Source organism: Lissotriton vulgaris, chromosome 1_1, assembly GCF_964263255.1.
Source record: "Lissotriton vulgaris chromosome 1_1, aLisVul1.2, whole genome shotgun sequence".
Classification (NCBI taxonomy): Eukaryota; Metazoa; Chordata; class Amphibia; order Caudata; family Salamandridae; genus Lissotriton; species Lissotriton vulgaris.
Genome location: NC_141685.1, coordinates 766,689,626 through 766,706,587, shown reverse-complemented (window position 1 = coordinate 766,706,587; position 16,962 = coordinate 766,689,626). Strand labels below are relative to the sequence as shown.

The 16,962-nt window shown below is 47.5% G+C and overlaps 1 protein-coding gene across 2 annotated transcripts in view; it reads left to right on the top strand.

Moving 5' to 3' along the window:
- The window catches only part of LOC147747795 (dimethylaniline monooxygenase [N-oxide-forming] 2-like), a 311,008-nt gene that overhangs the window by 197,984 nt on the left and 96,062 nt on the right, over positions 1-16,962 (top strand). For both annotated transcript variants that reach the window (XM_086955925.1, XM_086955917.1), the window contains exon 4: positions 2,051-2,213. In XM_086955925.1, coding sequence (XP_086812051.1) covers positions 2,051-2,213 — 163 coding nt within the window. The remainder of the gene's footprint in view (positions 1-2,050; positions 2,214-16,962) is intronic.

Below are 16,962 nucleotides of genomic sequence, written 5' to 3'. Positions count from 1 at the left end.
TTACCGTATGTAACGTAACGAATGCCTCTGCAATCTGTTGCTCGTGTAACGTTCTCAGTTTGTATCTTTTCTGTTCCTATTGTGAAGCGCTCTGACACCTTCGGGTAAAGTCCGCGCTATATAAAATTGCATACATAAACAGCTGAAGCCCCTCACAGCTAAAGCCCCTCCCGCACTCACTTCTTGAGGTAATTATTTCAAAGAGCAAGCATATGAACTCTAAATGAACTTTACAGACCTTGACTGAAGTCAGCTGAAGTCATGAGTCATAATGAAAGGCTCCTGTGCTTTTTTCTCTCTCAGTATTTGTATTTCAAGAGGCACGAATCCATTCAGCTTATTTTCCTTCAGAATTGCTTTTCACAGGGCACGAGCAGGGGCAGCTGGTTCCTGTCAGAGGCTGAAATATTGGCGCCAAAAGTAAATCAGCCACATATCCTCTGAAGGGATTTATGCAGTGTCCTGTAATTCTCACCTGGAGAGCACAGTTATTTAAGCTGTGTTGTGGATAGAAGTAAGTTTCAATAAATGAAAAGGAAGGCTGCCAGTGACATCAGGGCTTCCTCTCAGCACAGAGCTCTGGTGTCAAGAATGCGCAGTTTTCATTCCTCAGGAACAGAGTCACCCACACTGGAGAAAACCAGCACACCTGTTCCTCGTTGACTTCATGACCTTCCTAATGCTGTAATTATGTCAAAGGTCTGGCATTTAATGGGAGCCAGCCCCTCTCGTGATGGAGCTCACAGATTAGGCGGCCATCTTCAGCAGTGGCCAGACCACACCCCCCTCATGGCTCTCTAAATCTCAACAGACAGCTGCAGTGCTGTTGGTACTACTCTCACCTTCAACTGTGCATTATTCAGCAACCTGTATGAGTGTTGGTGGACGTTTACACCCTGAGAATCACACGTCAGGCCGACCATAGGTGCAGCTAGCATTAGTGGGACAAGTGCAGTGGCACTGGTACCAGAGGGTGAGGAGCCTTCTGAATCCTAACTATGGTTGTCTTTTACTTCTCAACCCCCTCTTTGTCACCCGAGGGTTCCTCCTTGAGGGAGCTGAGGCTATCTTCTATGGGAATATTCAGCTAGTATTAGAAGCCACCTGTGTGCTTCGGGCATTGATAGGCTCATCGGGAGAGTGACCAGGTCCTCTAGTAGCTGAAGTCTCAGGGATTGTCCGTGGGTGACATGCACCACGCAGCCCGCTTGAAGCTTCCACGTCTAGGATGCGCTCTAAATGCGAATAGTGGTTATGGCGGGACATACAGTTTTTGCAGCTCAACACCCTCAACACCCTGTGGAGAAGTGTGGCTCAGTGGTTAGAGGCGGCAGACCCGGAAGCTGAGATCGGCCGTGGACCTGGGTTCGATTCCCCGCCTCGGCGGGTCTCGGGCTCAAAATTTCCACGAAGTCGACAATTCTCGCTCTGGTGCCTACTCGACTCACGAGATCACACTCTGCGACTCTGGGCAATAGCTTGCTTAATCTCCACTACGGCCCCTTGCGGCGGGATGCCTGGCTTTCACCTTGTGGATACCTGGCCGGGGTATCTCACAGGGGAATACCAGGACGGGTTCCCTAAGCAAGCGCCTAGAGACCCCTGGGTTATAGTGCGCTATATAAATCGAAACACATTTACATTTACAATTGGTTGCATGGATGCAGCTCGGGGAGCCTAACCAATTGCAGCTCCATAGGCAAAGTTACAAGGAATACTGTGGTGTAGACAGTTTGTGGATTTCTGCTGATGGCAATAAAACCCTCATTTTCTCATGCCCGAGACAAGAGTGCATAAGGAGGGTAAGGTAAGGGACACAGCTTGGCGTTATTGACTGTCCCAAGGTCAGTAATTTTAGTACCACAAGAATATGATGTCATAGTTACTATATGCTTCTTCATTTACTCTATAAACCTGCTACATATTCTCCAAGTTGCATCGGTATTTATGGGCTGTATTCGAAGGAGTCTGTTGCATGTCTCAATCTCAACATTCAAATGCAATTCAAATCAGTGGTAAGCTAACATAAATGTATTAACATTTTTTCCAGACCAAGGTGTGTAGTGTCAAGAAACAACCAGACTTCTCGACCTCAGGCCAGTGGGAGGTGGTGACAGAAAAGGATGGCAAGCAGGAGTCGGCTATCTTTGATGCAGTCCTGGTCTGCAGTGGACGCTATGTGGTACCTGCTCTCTCCCTGGAGAGCTTTCGTGGTAAGCCCTGTACTTGTGGAGTCTTTTGCACCACTATTTTAGATGTGCAGCACAATCCCAATCTGACTTTATACACGAAGTAAAGAATAACTCTTTTTTTAATTTAATTTTTTATTATCTATTTTTATTGAAGTTTCAAGGCAGTACAGATCTGTGGCAGCATTACTTCTACAATTTAGGGAAGTACATTTACATTTATCATCTCTATGAACAAGTCATGGTATTGTTTCGCAAGTACAATAAACAGAGCTGATGAAAAGACTTAGGTATAAAATAACTGTGACTGTAGTTTTAAGATTTGCAACATCAGATAATATTTCAGAGCAACATGCTCAACCCTACCCCCCTCCCACCTAAATCTCACTTGAAAGGTTCGGTCAGAGTGGCGTACGCAGTAGACATGAAGGAGGGACAAAGGGCCGTGGGGGGGAGGTCGGATGGGAATAAGAACCAAGTTGCATGCCATCCTAAAAATAAACACAGTGCAGCATAATTGGGAAGTGACACTACATTCCAGTTTTGGAAGCCCTGGGATACCCTGTATACCATTGGACCCCCCTTGCAGGGCCTTGAGACCCTCATGGGTGAGTGGTGAGCTCTACAAATGTTTGATTGATTGATTGAGAAAGGGTCAATAATTGCATAACAGTTACATTATAAGCACTGCAATCAATTGCAGTATTTTTACGCTCATTCCATGTTTACGCAAATCAGTAGTAGTGTTAGCTTTGAATTGTTCCAACTGAGGAGCCCACTCCAATGAAATTGTTTTTTTAAGCCCTCTATATTCTCCCTGTTGAAGGGCTTCTCTATCTGCCATGGCCCAAAATATTACCTCTTCCCCCTAAGCTCCCTTTATCAGAGCTGAGTGGGATTTCCAACGCGGCGTGAGCATTCTCTTGGCCAATATTAGGGAGAGATCAGTGAAACGGCGCAGTACTGCAGCTTTCCTTGGTAGAGTGAGTATCCCCAAAAGGCACACTTCTATAGTAGACCAAAAGGGTCTTTCAGACAGATGTGACGAACTTTCAGTACCTTCCCGCCAAAACCCCTGCAAGGCGGGACAGGACCATAGCATGTGAATAAAGTCAGCTTCAGGCAGGTGGCAGCGGGGCACTCTGATGGGGCCAACAGGTACATTGTATGGACCTTATATGGTGTCAAATATAACTCTTTTATTGCATGTGTTTGTAGCCCCACAAGTAACGTAGGCAGGAATGATGTAAGGCCATGCCTCAGCCAAAACTGATTTTTCCTTGGCTTTGGAAAGAGCTGGCCGTGGGTGAAGGTCGGGACTTGGGAGGCTTTGATGACTTATGGCTTGGTTCAGAGTTTCCAGGTGGGAACTACTAATGCACTAGCTAAATATTCTTCCTCAAACTACTACAGTGCTGCAGAAAATTCAACAGTTCAATCAACAATTGGTGGGTTTACACCTATTACCAACCTCTAAATCAAGCCCTTCATGTACTTAAGAAATTGGGGGCATATTATCAAAAACGGCGATAAAAATTATCGCTGGTTTAGCGGCAGAAAACTGCCGCTAAAGCGGCGATAATGGGCTTTATATTCTGCCCTTGAGAATCCGAATAGAAACCCATGTTCTGGTGTGAACATGGGCTTCTCTTTGAATTTTCCAGGGCATATTATCAAGAACGTTATCGCAGCTTCAGCTGCAGTTTTCTGCCGCTGAACCGGCGATAATTTTAACGCCGTCCTTGATAATATGCCCCTTAGAAAGCTAACATCTACTGCTTCTGTGAGTCTGACAAGATAAATAATGCGGTACAAAAGGGGGTGGTGATGGACGGGGCATCTGAATCAATCAAACACTCACACCCAGTCAAAAAATCTGGGTTTAATCCATCACCGTTCTTTAGCCCACTCTGCCAACCCAGTTCAGACATGGCTATATGCAAATCAGTCTGACCCTGTGCCTCATGGGAACAGTCCAGGCTGAACTGCCAAGCCATGTCTTCCCTGGACCGGAAACAAGCTTCCGAGTACTGGTTTCTGGTATTCCAGCCATCTTCAGCCCGGCTTGCTTGAATCCAGTGGCAAAGTGAGCAAGGGACTCACGTCTGAGCATACCCTGCCACACTTATGGTGGCCAAAAGCGGTACAAAAGGGGGTGGTGATGGAAGGGGCATCAAAATCAATCAAGCACTCACACCCAGTCAAAAGATCTGGGTTTAATCCATCACCGTTCTTTAGCCCACTCTGCCACCCCAGTTCAGACATGGCTATATGCCAATTAGTCTGACCATGTGCCTCATGGGAACAGTCCAGCCCGAACTGCCAAGCCATGTCTTCCCTGGACCGGAAACAAGATTCAGAGGACCGGTTTCAGGCATTCCAGCCATCCTCAGCCCGGCTTGCTTGAATCCAGTGGCAAAGTGAGCAAGGGACTCACGTCTGAGCATACCCACCCACACTTATGGCGGCCAAAAGCGGTACAAAACGGGGTGGTGATGGACGGGGCATCTGAATCAATCAAACACTCACACCCAGTCAAAAGATCTGGGTTTAATCCATCACCGTGTCTGACCCTGTGCCTCATGGGAACAGCCCTCCCGAAATGCCAAGCAATGTCTTCCCTGGACCGGAAAAAAGCTTCCGAGGACCGGTTTCTGGCATTCCAGCCGTCTTCAGCCCGGCTTGCTTGAATCCAGTGGCAAAGTGAGCAAGGGACTCACGTCTGAGCATACCCTGTCACACTTATGGCGGCCAAAAGCGGTACAAAAGGGGGTGGTGATGAACGGGGCATTCGAATCAATCAAACCCTCACACCATGTCAAAAGATCTGGGTTTAATCCATCACCGTTCTTTAGCCCACTCTGCCACCCAAGTTCAGACATGGCTATATGCAAATCAGTCTGACCCTGTGCCTCATGGGAACAGTCCAGCCCAAACTGCCAAGCCATGCCTTCCCTGGACCGGAAACAAGCTTCTGAGGACCGGTTTCTGGCATTCCAGCTGTCTTCAGCCCGGCTTGCTTAAATCCAGTGGCAAAGTGAGCAGGGGACTCACGTCTGAGCATACCCTGCCACACTTATGGCGGCCAAAAGCGATACAACAGGGACGGGGCATCTGAATCAATCAAACACTCACACCTAGTCAAAAGATCTGGGTTTAATCCATCACTGTTCTTTAGCCCACTCTGCCACCCCAGTTCAGACATGGCTATATGCAAATCAGTTTGACCCTGTGCCTCATGGGAACAGTCCAGCCCGAACTGCCAAGCCATGTCTTCCCTGGACCGGAAACAAGATTCAGAGGACCGGTTTCAGGCATTCCAGCCGTCCTCAGCACGGCTTGCTTGAATCCAGTGGCAAAGTGAGCAAGGGACTCACGTCTGAGCATACCCTGCCGCACTTATGGCGGCCAATAGCGGTACAAAAGGGGGTGGTGATGGACGGGGCATCTGAATCAATCAAACACTCACACCCAGTCAAAAGATCTGGGTTTAATCCATCACCGTTCCTTAGCCCACTCTGCCACCCCAGTTCAGACATGGCTATATGCAAATCAGTCTGATCCTGTGCCTCATGGGAACAGTCCAGCCCGAACTGCCTAGCTATGTCTTCCCTGGACCAGAAACAAGCTTCCGAGGACCGGTTTCTGGCATTCCAGCCGTCTTCAGCCCGGCTTGCTTGAATCCAGTGGCAAAGTGAGCAGGGGACTCACGTCTGAGCATACCCTGCCACACTTATGGCGACCAAATGCGGTACAAAAGGGTGTGGTGATGGACAGGGCATCTGAATCAATCAAAAACTCACACCCAGTCAAAAGATCTGGGTTTAATCCATCACCGTTCCTTAGCCCACTCTGCCACCCCCGTTCAGACATGGCTATATGCAAATCAGTCTGATCCTGTGCCTCATGGGAACAGTCCAGCCCGAACTGCCTAGCCATGTCTTCCCTGGACCGGAAACAAGCTTCCGAGGACCGGTTTCTGGCATTCCAGCCGTCTTCAGCCCGGCTTGCTTGAATCCAGTGGCAAAGTGAGCAGGGGACTCACGTCTGAGCATACCCTGCCACACTTATGGTGGCCAAATGCGGTACGAAAGGGTGTGGCGATGGACGGGGCATCTGAATCAATCAAACACTCACACCCAGTCAAAAGGTCTGGGTTTAATCCATCACCGTCCTTTAGCCCACTCTGCCACCCCAGTTCAGACATGGCTATATGCAAATCAGTCTGACCCTGTGCCTCATGGGAACAGTCCAGCCCGAACTTCCAAGCCATGTCTTCCCTGGACCGGAAACAAGCTTCCGAGGACCGGTTTCCGGCATTCCAGCTGTCTTCAGCCCAGCTTGCTTGAATCCAGTGGCAAAGTGAGCAAGGGACTCACGTCTGAGCATACCATGCCACACTTATGGCGGCCAAAAGCGGTACAAAAGGGGGTGGTGATGGACAGGGCATCTGAATCAATCAAACACTCACACCCAGCCAAAATATCTGGGTTTAATCCATCACCGTTCTTTAGCCCACTCTGCCACCCCAGTTCAGACATGGCTATATGCAAATCAGTCTGACCCTGTGCCTCATGGGAACAGTCCAGCCCGAACTGCCAAGCCATGTCTTTCCTGGATCGGAAACAAGCTTCAGAGGACTGGTTTCAGGCATTCCAGCCGTCCTCAGCCCAGCTTGCTTGAATCCAGTGGCAAAGTGAGCAAGGGACTCACGTCTGAGCATACCCTGCCACACTTATGGCGGCCAATAGCGGTACAAAAGGGGGTGGTAAGGGACGGGGCATCTGAATCAATCAAACACTCACACCCAGTCAAAAGATCTGGGTTTAATCCATCACCATTCTTTAGCCCACTCTGCCACCCCAGTTCAGACATGGCTATATGCAAATCAGTCTGACCCTGTGCCTCATAGGAACAGTCCAGCCCGAACTGCCAAGCCATGTCTTTCCTAGACCGGAAACAAGCTTCAGAGGACTGGTTTCTGGCATTCCAGCCGTTCTCAGCCCAGCTTGCTTGAATCCAGTGGCAAAGTGAGCAAGGGACTCACGCCTGAGCATACCCTGCCACACTTATGGCGGCCAAAAGCGGTACAAAAGGGGGTGGTGAGGGACGGGGCATCTGAATCAATCAAACACTCACACCCAGTCAAAAGATCTGGGTTTAATCCATCACCGTTCTTTAGCCCACTCTGCCACCCCAGTTCAGACATGGTTATATGCAAATCAGTCTGACCCTGTGCCTCATGGGAACAGTCCAGCCCGAACTGCCAAGCCATGTCTTCCCTGAACCGGAAACAAGCTTCCGAGGACCGGTTTCTGGCATTCCAGCCGTCTTCAGCCCGGCTTGCTTGAATCCAGTGGCAAAGTTAGCATGTCAGAGACCGGTCCTCGGACAACTCACCCCAAACATCCTTAGAGGGATACCTGCTAAAATGTCAGTATGAAGTTTTCAGGAGAAAGAAATTATCCTGAACTCCAATGGAAAGTAAATGGTAACCTCTCAACATGCAATGACTCATAGACCAGGTATGATCAATAAATGGTGCATAATGTACGTTTTTGCTCTTGTCACCCTATAAATGTCAACCTACATAACAAGCAGTGACATGTGAGCTGCAACATGACCATGACACGTCAGAACTTCATGCATCATCCCCAACACTTCCCATGCAGGTCTAACTTGCTACTTTGCAACAAACAAAAAAGCACACCAGTGATCAATGTAGTGTGAGTGCCACAATGCCTCACAAATGATAGCTGAGCGCTATACAAATGCCAGATGTTTTTTTATGTTAAAATTAACTTAAAAAGCGCATGTTCATCAAACAGTTTCTTGGCGCTAGTGAATAGTATGGGAAGCAAGCCAATGAACATAGAGAAGAAATGCAGACTAGAAGCATTGCCTAAACAGCCACACCTAGAGCTCTTTCCTAAATTTCAAGTAATCAGACTGAAGATGCACCGTTAGAAACAGGGAGTTATAACATACCTTAACATTCGGGGAGCAAACCACAGCACACTAGCTTCTTCTCACATGTTTTGGGATGTGGAAGGATGACTACTCTTGTCAAGCATAGCTCACAAAAGGCCAAGCACACCTACATTATGAATGGATTTTGAACATCTATGCCTCAATGTCCACTCATAGACACTCGGTGCATTCCTGGATTTCCAGTACTCTGCTGGAATACAATCCTTGTGTTGCAGTTCTACTATTTGTGTGTGTGTGTGTGCATGTGTGTGTGTGTGTGTGTGTGCATGTGTTGTTATGTCTTTTAGGCTAGTCCTGTCGTGTATGCCTCTTTTTACATACACTTTCCAATCCACATGACAATAACGGTTCTGAACAGGCGGCCTTTTACCTAGTAGCTTGCTCCTGTCTCTTCGACACCAGGCTCTTAGTATTCTATCATAATCCCTGTACCCGACGTACATAAACATGTTCTCAGACACGGCATAATTATTCTGTATAAGGGTCACCACTTTTTTCATCCTTGGCCAACAGCCTGCTGTGCATGATCGCATTTCTTTGGAAAAACATTTATGATTGTTTCAAAACATTCATGATTGTTTTAAAAACATATCGATTCCAGAAGAAACCCTGGAGTGATCACTCTAGTATATAAGACACTTATGCTCCCCTACAAATTAGAGGAGAATTCCTTCCAAGCTGGCACAGGGCCCTGCATGCTGAATCTTCGACACGCAGAGGTCTGGCATCCCTTGCGGAGTGTCATCTCCAAGCAGAGACGGGGTCCTGAGTTCTCAACCATCAGGTGAGGGGGATGATTCTTCTCTAGGGCTTTCTTGGCTATATACACAAATACATGCTACACCTACACATCTAGGCTAGGTATATTTGGGCAAATTACTTAGGGTGTGAATTTTAGGAATATGCAAGTGCTACTGTTTTTGTCTGAACTGCTTATGTTCATCTTATTAGCACTAAGGTAGGAATGTATCTACTATTTACTATATTGGTACTTGCAATCTCTTCCGTATGCCTCTGTCTCCTGATTGTCACAACAAATATGTTTTACACAAGACTGACGCTGGACCAATAAATACTTATTATAATGTCCTAATCGCCATCCTTTGTATTTTCCTGAGAATAAGCAAGCAGGAGTGAGTGAGCGGAAAGTACTGCACTGTTTTCCACGATCCCTGAGGAATCAGGGTTGTCATTTTCAGTGGTTGCCAGAAACTACGTACACCACAGTAAGATAGAGGGAGTGGTCCGGGAGCAGTTGGGACACAAAGCCCTTAGTTTAGGTCATCCAAAATTTGCCGGTCCTGTGGATTCCTAGGAACTACACAACAGTTTGTGGTGATATTTAAGCCAACCCTCTTTATCCATGGGTCTGTTTTAGTATTTACATTTTCTTCTACCTATTGGTCTGCTGTTGGCCATTAACATTTTTCTGCTGCCCTCTACAGCATGGGACTGTAGGCCAGCCCATTTCAGCAATTGGGTAACATGGCTTTGAGTGACAGCAAGGGGCATGTTCACACACAAAGTAGTTCCCTTCAGTGTCTTGAACTACTATAACAATACGTGCTATTTGAGACCAAAATATTTTTTATTTTAGCAATGCTTATTCTTGTAAGTTGTTAGGGGTACTGTAGGCCAACCCAATAATAGCATTTTACAAAAACCATAGCAAAAAAAAAAAAACAAGCATCAATAATGCCAAAAAGGCTGGCATCCAATGCCAGACCTATTGGCTTTTGCAATGCTATTTTAATAAAACTATGATATTTTATTAGTTCTAAAGTAATATCTACATCACTTTCAAGCTGTTTGAATGATGTTCGAAGCCATGCAAGAAACAATCAAAGCAAGCAATACAAAAAATTAAAACCTTGTATTCAATTGACATACACAGTTTACCTCAGGAATCATATACAGAATGCTGTGATGTGTAGCATTAGCTCCCATTGCGGCCCAGTTTATGCCTCTCAGGAGAATATTTACTGGCCCCTATCACCACAGGAATGTCACTTGTATCGATTTTCCTGTGGTGATAGGGGCCTCGCCTTATTTACAAGGTGGCGTGACTTAACCCGCCTTGTTAATAAGGCACCCTTTCACGTTCTACTTAGTGAGATAGGAGTGAGCAATGGGTGTTGCGGTCCACCACACCACCTATTGATTTGATGCTGCCTCCTATTTACAAGGGTGGTGTAAATAGGAGGCTGCGCCAAATTTAAGACCAGTGGAAACCTGGGGGCGTATTTTTAAAAAAATGGTGGAGCACAGCGTTAAGTCAACATGGCTAAAGCTGCGCACAGCCATTCTGAAAATGCAGGGATGCACAGTAATCACAACAACATGGATTTTCTATACCACTGGCGCTGAACTCAGCTGCTTACCGTCAATGGAGGCACCATTGCACCATGGTTCAAGAGCGCCTGCGTTGAGGGAATGATTGTCTATGTTCTTTCCTTCACGTAAACAATCCAGAATGGCGGGTTGGGACTTCTATGTGTGCTGCATTGTACAGCAAACATAGAAGTTGCCAATCATTCATAATTCTTTTAATTATTGTTTATGTGAAGGAAGGGAAATCTTCCTGCACATAAACAATCATTCATGGCATTTTGTAGTTTCAATATGTGCTGCACAATGCAGCACACATTAAAACAGCAAACACGAGGAGAAATATAGCATTTCTGTATATTATTTTCCTTCTGATGCACCTAATGGAAACAAATATAAGCTTGCTCTTGTGTGCAATAAGAAATGCACACTATGACTGTAGGAAAGTAGGATCTGCATTTATGGTTACCCCCACAGTTTGCCTGGTGCAGTGCTGTTTCTAACTAGTCTGACTGAGATCCTACTAACAAGAACCCCATCCTTTGTGCTTTCTCCCCTAAATTGGTTATGCTGGACTTAGGTACATCCCAGTTTGGATACTGGTGTATCCTCATAAGTCCCTAGTAAATGGTACTGAGGTACCTAGGGCATAGGTACACTAGGGGTCCCCCATGGGCTGAAGCATGTATTATGACACTCAAATGGTAACTACAGGCCTGCCATTGCTGCCTGTGCAAGCTGATGCTAGCACCACTTACTACAGATATAGGATTCCCTATATCTGATGTTACTGCACTTAAACCTATAAGTCACCACTAGAGCAGGCCTTTAGAATCCTGAAGGCACCGTGCTCGGTTCTAAGTGTAAGGGTGCCCCTGTATGAGCAGGACACCCCTACAACCTTCTGAGTCCATTCTCCTGGGTTGTAAGTGCATCAGCCATTGCGTACATAGAGTGGCCATGCTTCATCATGCAATGACCATCTCTAAACTGGCTGTAACTAACCGTGTCATGATTGGTGTCAAACATGTTGGAATCATACACTCACACTGTAAATGGTGTGGGAGGATTCCATGCACTGTGAAGCCCCTTCGGGAGGCCCTCTGTGCTCCTGGTACCAGTCTTCTGGACCCAGACTACACAACATGGCTGCTGCTGACCTGAGACACAATTCTGCCCTCCAGCTGCTGAGCCAGGTTCGAGCAAGGGAAGGCAGAACAATAGGTATACAGTCACAGGGAGGTGTGGCCACCTCCCAGACAGGGTTTCTTTAATGTATTGGGGCCGGGTGGGGGCATTTGCCAGCACCATTGGCTCCTGCTCTGGTGCGAAACTGGACAAAGGGAATGGGGGTATCCTCCCCACTGTACAACCCCTCCCCTGGGAGGGAACCCAGAATCGTCCCAACCCTTTCCTTAGGGTACTTAAGGGCTTACCTTTAGGTGGGTCTCCAGATTTGTCATGGGATTCGATTCAGCTCCAACTCCACTTCAACTGTGACCATCTAAACATCCTGGCTGAGTCTTTTGCTGACTGTGCCAGACTGATCGCATCGTCATTTGCTCTGCGACCGAGACAGCAACTGAGAAGACTCCTGACCTCATCGTCCTGCAAACCCGCTGCACCATTAGTGTACATGCTCCATTCAGGTTCTGTCCTGGGCCTGCGGACATCTAAATACATCCAAAGGAATCTCCCTTATAGTGAAGGACTCCCTCCCCTGCATCTGTAGGCACTGCATCAAGATTGACCGGTCAACTGAACCTCGGTTTCCTTGGATTCTTCAAGGCTCAGCAACAACAGGTGGCGGTTCTGCATTCCCTCGAGGCCTGAGTTGTGCACCGCATCATTGCATTGCTTCTTCATGTGGTAACCACAATGGTTACTATGACCGACTCGTACTGACGAAGTCGGACGCATCAAAAGGTTCTGTCTTTGAGTCTGTCCCCCCTATAACTGACATGTGCCAACATGGTTGGTTGGATGGACAGACCCTTTCATCGTCAGCATCCTGGTGGCTTCTGCTGAGCTACCGATTCGGTGTACCAGTACTTGACGCCTTTTCATCATTTGACCTGTTTCCCTGAACTCAAGTGGCCTTTGTCATCCATGCCTCCTGGACGTCCTGGTGTGTCTTAGACTCTGTCCCCTCTGCTTTCGGGTACTATTTGAACACAAACCTGCACCCGGGTTCCAACAGACTCTTACATCCTTCTGCAAAAGTGGTCTTGTCTTGAAGTCCTTGCTTGTGCTCAACAGTGGTTGTAGTTATCCTGAATTTGAGAGTATCCACTGGTGGGGTAGCTCTCCAATCTTCTGTCTTCCACAGGGTGTCCTCAGGTTCCACTGGGAAGGGTCCTTCTTCTTTTTTTTTTTTTTTTTTTTGGAAGACCTTTATTATGGCAGAGGATGAGTACACAGCCAGGAGCCTACAACCCGGAGGCCGGCTGCGGAAATACAAGCAGTGTATGGAAAAGAAAAAAGGACAGAACAAATGATTGTACACAGCCGCATTGCCGACAACCCAGGGTCCGGCGGCGTTGCGCATGAAACTTAGGTCTTATTTTGTAATTTTTATCAAGTGCAACAACAGACCATAGATTAACTAATAACAAACCAAAGGAAGAGACCACCATGCACTACCAGGCTAAAAAAAGGGAGGGTCTATTGGCACGCGGCATACCTCCATGCAAAGACCCAGTGGACCCCGAGGCACCGCATCGCACAATCAACCATACAGGACACCATCACTTTTAATCTTCAGTGGCCGCTTCAAGGGTACGCATATATTCAGTGAAGTACATCCAGAAATCTTTAGGCCTGGATTTCATTGGTAGCTCTTCCTCGTACGTCAGGAGTTTGTCCTTACAGCTGGACACAGCCTGCAACCATTTGGTTATAGTAGGTATTTTAGTGCTATGCCAGCATTGGGAAATTTGTCTCTTGGCAAGCAATAAAGACACAGCACAGAATTTACGTTTGGTGGATTTGAGCAGCGGCCCAATTCCCAATAAACATACAGCAATCGTACATGTCAGATCAACTCCAATCATGACCGAGATTGTGTCGGTAACCTTGATCCAGTAGTCCTGGATTTTATAGCAGGACCAGGCTAAATGTGTGAAATCTGCTCCCTCCCTCCCACAACGCCTACATCTGTCATCTTCTTGTAAACCATATTTCTGCATCCGTGTGGGCGTGTAGTAAGCCTGATGTAGGAACTTGTAATGAATCAGCCTGAGATTACCATTGGGAGTGAGAATTTGGGTCAATGCGCAGGCCTGCTGCCATTCTTGCTCTGTTAAAGGCTCCGGTAGTACCAAATCCCACCTGGCTTTGGCTTTGTCTGTGGCGTGATGCGTTTCTGCCTGTGGAACTGTGTATAGTCGCGACACCAGGTGTGATAGGTCCTGCGTTGTAATTATTAACTGTAAAGTGTGAAGACTCTCTGGTTCATCTGGAAAGCAAGGATACAATTCCATCAGAGCCCGTTTCAGCCTGTAGTGTGTAAAGGTGAATAGTGGTGATTTATTATGGATATATGTCAAATCGGCGAATTCTAAAAACTTCCCGTCCTTAAACAGGTCGCCCATACGTGTCAATCCCACCTGCTGCAAAAGTGACATTCCCACCTTCTCTCCCGTAACTGACAGTGCATGATGATCTTGTAGGGGCATGTCTGGAGCGTATAGTGGGGTCTTGTGTGCTAGGTGGACCAGTGCTCTCCATGCTTTCACCGTAGTGTCTATTGTATTGATGTCCTGAGCATGCAGGGGCTGTCTCTTGTGCCACAAAATAGCTACCAACGGAACGGGGCTCGCATTCCCCTCCTCTATTGCTGTGTGTGTGAGGTATGGTACAAAGTGAAACCAGTAGGCTGCATATTGAGCCTGTGCGCATAAGTAATATAATTTAAAATCCGGTACCCCCAATCCACCTCTGGCGCACGGCAATGTCAAGGTTTGTAGATCTATCCGCGCTTGCTTGCCCGCCCAAATGAGTTGTATGACGAGTGCTTTTATTCGGCGGAACACTTCTCCCGGGGGAGTGATTGGAATATTATTAAATAGATATAGCAATTTGGGTAGGATGTTCATTTTGATTATCGCAATGCGATCTGCGAGGGATAACGGCAGTTGAATCCAGCGCTTCACTTTGTCTTCTAATTTGGATATGATGCAGCCATAGTTCGCACGGATAACCACCTCTGGGTCTCTGTGAAACATCACCCCCAGATACCTAATCGGGTCGGACTGCCACTCTAATGGGTACTCGACGTGCATGGGAGATGTTGTGTCCGTGAGAGGGATACTATTTGATTTGGACCAGTTGATGGCCAGGCCTGAGTGACCCCCAAACTTGATATATTCCCTCAGAAGCTGGTTTAAGTGAACTTCCGGGTCGCGCACATAGAGTAACATATCATCTGCGTACAGAGATATGTGTAGTGGTCTGGAAGGAAATTGTAGGGCGGACGATTTGTGATTTTGGTGGATCAAGCAGGCTAAAGGTTCGAGGGCTAAGGCGAATAGGAGGGGCGATAGTGGGCATCCCTGCCTAGTGCCCCGTTCGATGACAAAACTCTCAGACAGGTACCCATTGATCCGGACCCTGGCACAAGGTTTGCTGTAGATTAGAGTTATCCATTGGACAAATATTTTGGGAAATCCCATGCGGTGTAGGATAGCAATCAAGTAGCTCCATTCGATAGAATCGAACGCCTTGGCGGCGACCAGCATTACCGCAACCGCCTTCGTGTGGGGCTGAAGGTAATGGGACAAGGCAAATAAGGTTCTGGTGTTGTGGGATGTGGACCTAGTAGGTATAAACCCCGCCTGGTCGGGTAGTACTAGATTAACCATCAGTGGGGTGAGTCGCATCGCCAAAATCTTGGCGAGTATTTTGGAGTCGACATTGATCATCGACAGAGGTCTGTAGGAATCGCAGTAATCTGGATCCTTAAAGGGCTTTAGAAGGGCGATCACCACAGCTTTCCTGAGCGTTGAGGTAGTTCTGCCCGGTCAAAAGCGGCCCCGTACATCTCGGCCAGATATGGCGCCAGCGTGTCAACGTAATGCTTATAGAATTCATTCGTGAACCCATCAGGGCCCGGCGCTTTCCCGTTCGGTAACGATTTAATCACTTCCGTGACTTCCTCAATCGTTATGGGTGCGGCTAAGTACTCTCTTTGACCATCCGAAAGCCAAGCAATCGCCACATCTCTCAAGTAGTCCTCAATTTCTTCGGTCGCTGCAATTGGGTGGGATCTGTATAGCGCCCCGTACGTGTCGACAAAACATTTCAGAATGTCAGTGGGTTGTGTATGGAGCGTTCCATCGTCTGATTAAACCCGCAAAATAGCTGTGTGACTCCTGCCCTCGCATATTTTTGCAGCCAGCACCCTTCCCGGACGACCCCCCTCACCGTAGGCCCTAGCTGAATATTTCTTGTCTAAATATTTTATCTCATCATCGACTAGTGCTTGATGTTCAGTTTGTGCCTGCCTCAGCCCGCCCAGAATCGTGACATCTTGTGTAACCTCAAAAGCTCGTTCCATTTCTCGCATGCGGGTTTCACGAGTGCGTATTTGCTGCCGAAGATCTCGAAGTATGCCCACTGTGGTGCTCATACATACACCGCGTAGTGTCGCCTTGAAGGCTTCCCACAGGAAACATGGGTCCTCGGTTACTGGCTCGTTTATCTGAAAGTAGTCCCTGATCGCCTTGTTTATGGTGTCAGCGTAGAGTATATCAGTTAGGGCGCGTGAATTGAACCGCCATTGGAAAGGGGGTGGAGTGTAGTCTGGTATGGTGAGTTTACATATCACAGGGTTATGGTCCGAAAGTGTCCTAGGGAGGACCTGTAAGTCTCGTGTCCATAGTGTGATGTTATCCGTGCCCAGCCAGTAGTCCAGGCGTGACCAACTATTGTGAATAGCAGAGATATGCGTGGCGCCTGGCGAATCGGGGTGTTTGTGTCTCCAGAGGTCGGTTAACGACATGTCCTGCAGCATGTGGAGAAGCTTGGTTCTAGCCTGTTTGTGTGGTTCATGGGATTGTGCGAAGCGATCTATATTGTCAGCCAGTGTCACATTCCAGTCCCCACTGCATATGATGTGTGGGTCTGACAGTTGTTGTAGATGTCCCCATAGCTCCTGAAAGAACCCTGGTGTATCCACATTCGGCCCATAAATATGAAGAATTGTTATTTTGCGCCCGCGTAGAAGACCTGTTACTATAACGTATCTGCCATTGGAGTCCTGGATCACCTTATGTGTAGTAAAGTTCAGACCCTTACGCATCAGCGTCAGCACCCCTGTAGAATAGGAGGAGTATGTAGCTGAGTGCACTAATTCAGCCCAGCGTGTACCCAGAGACAGACATGTGTTGGGCGCGATGTGTGTCTCCTGCAGTAAGGCGATGTCTATGTTGTATCTTGTGAGATAGGCGAACAC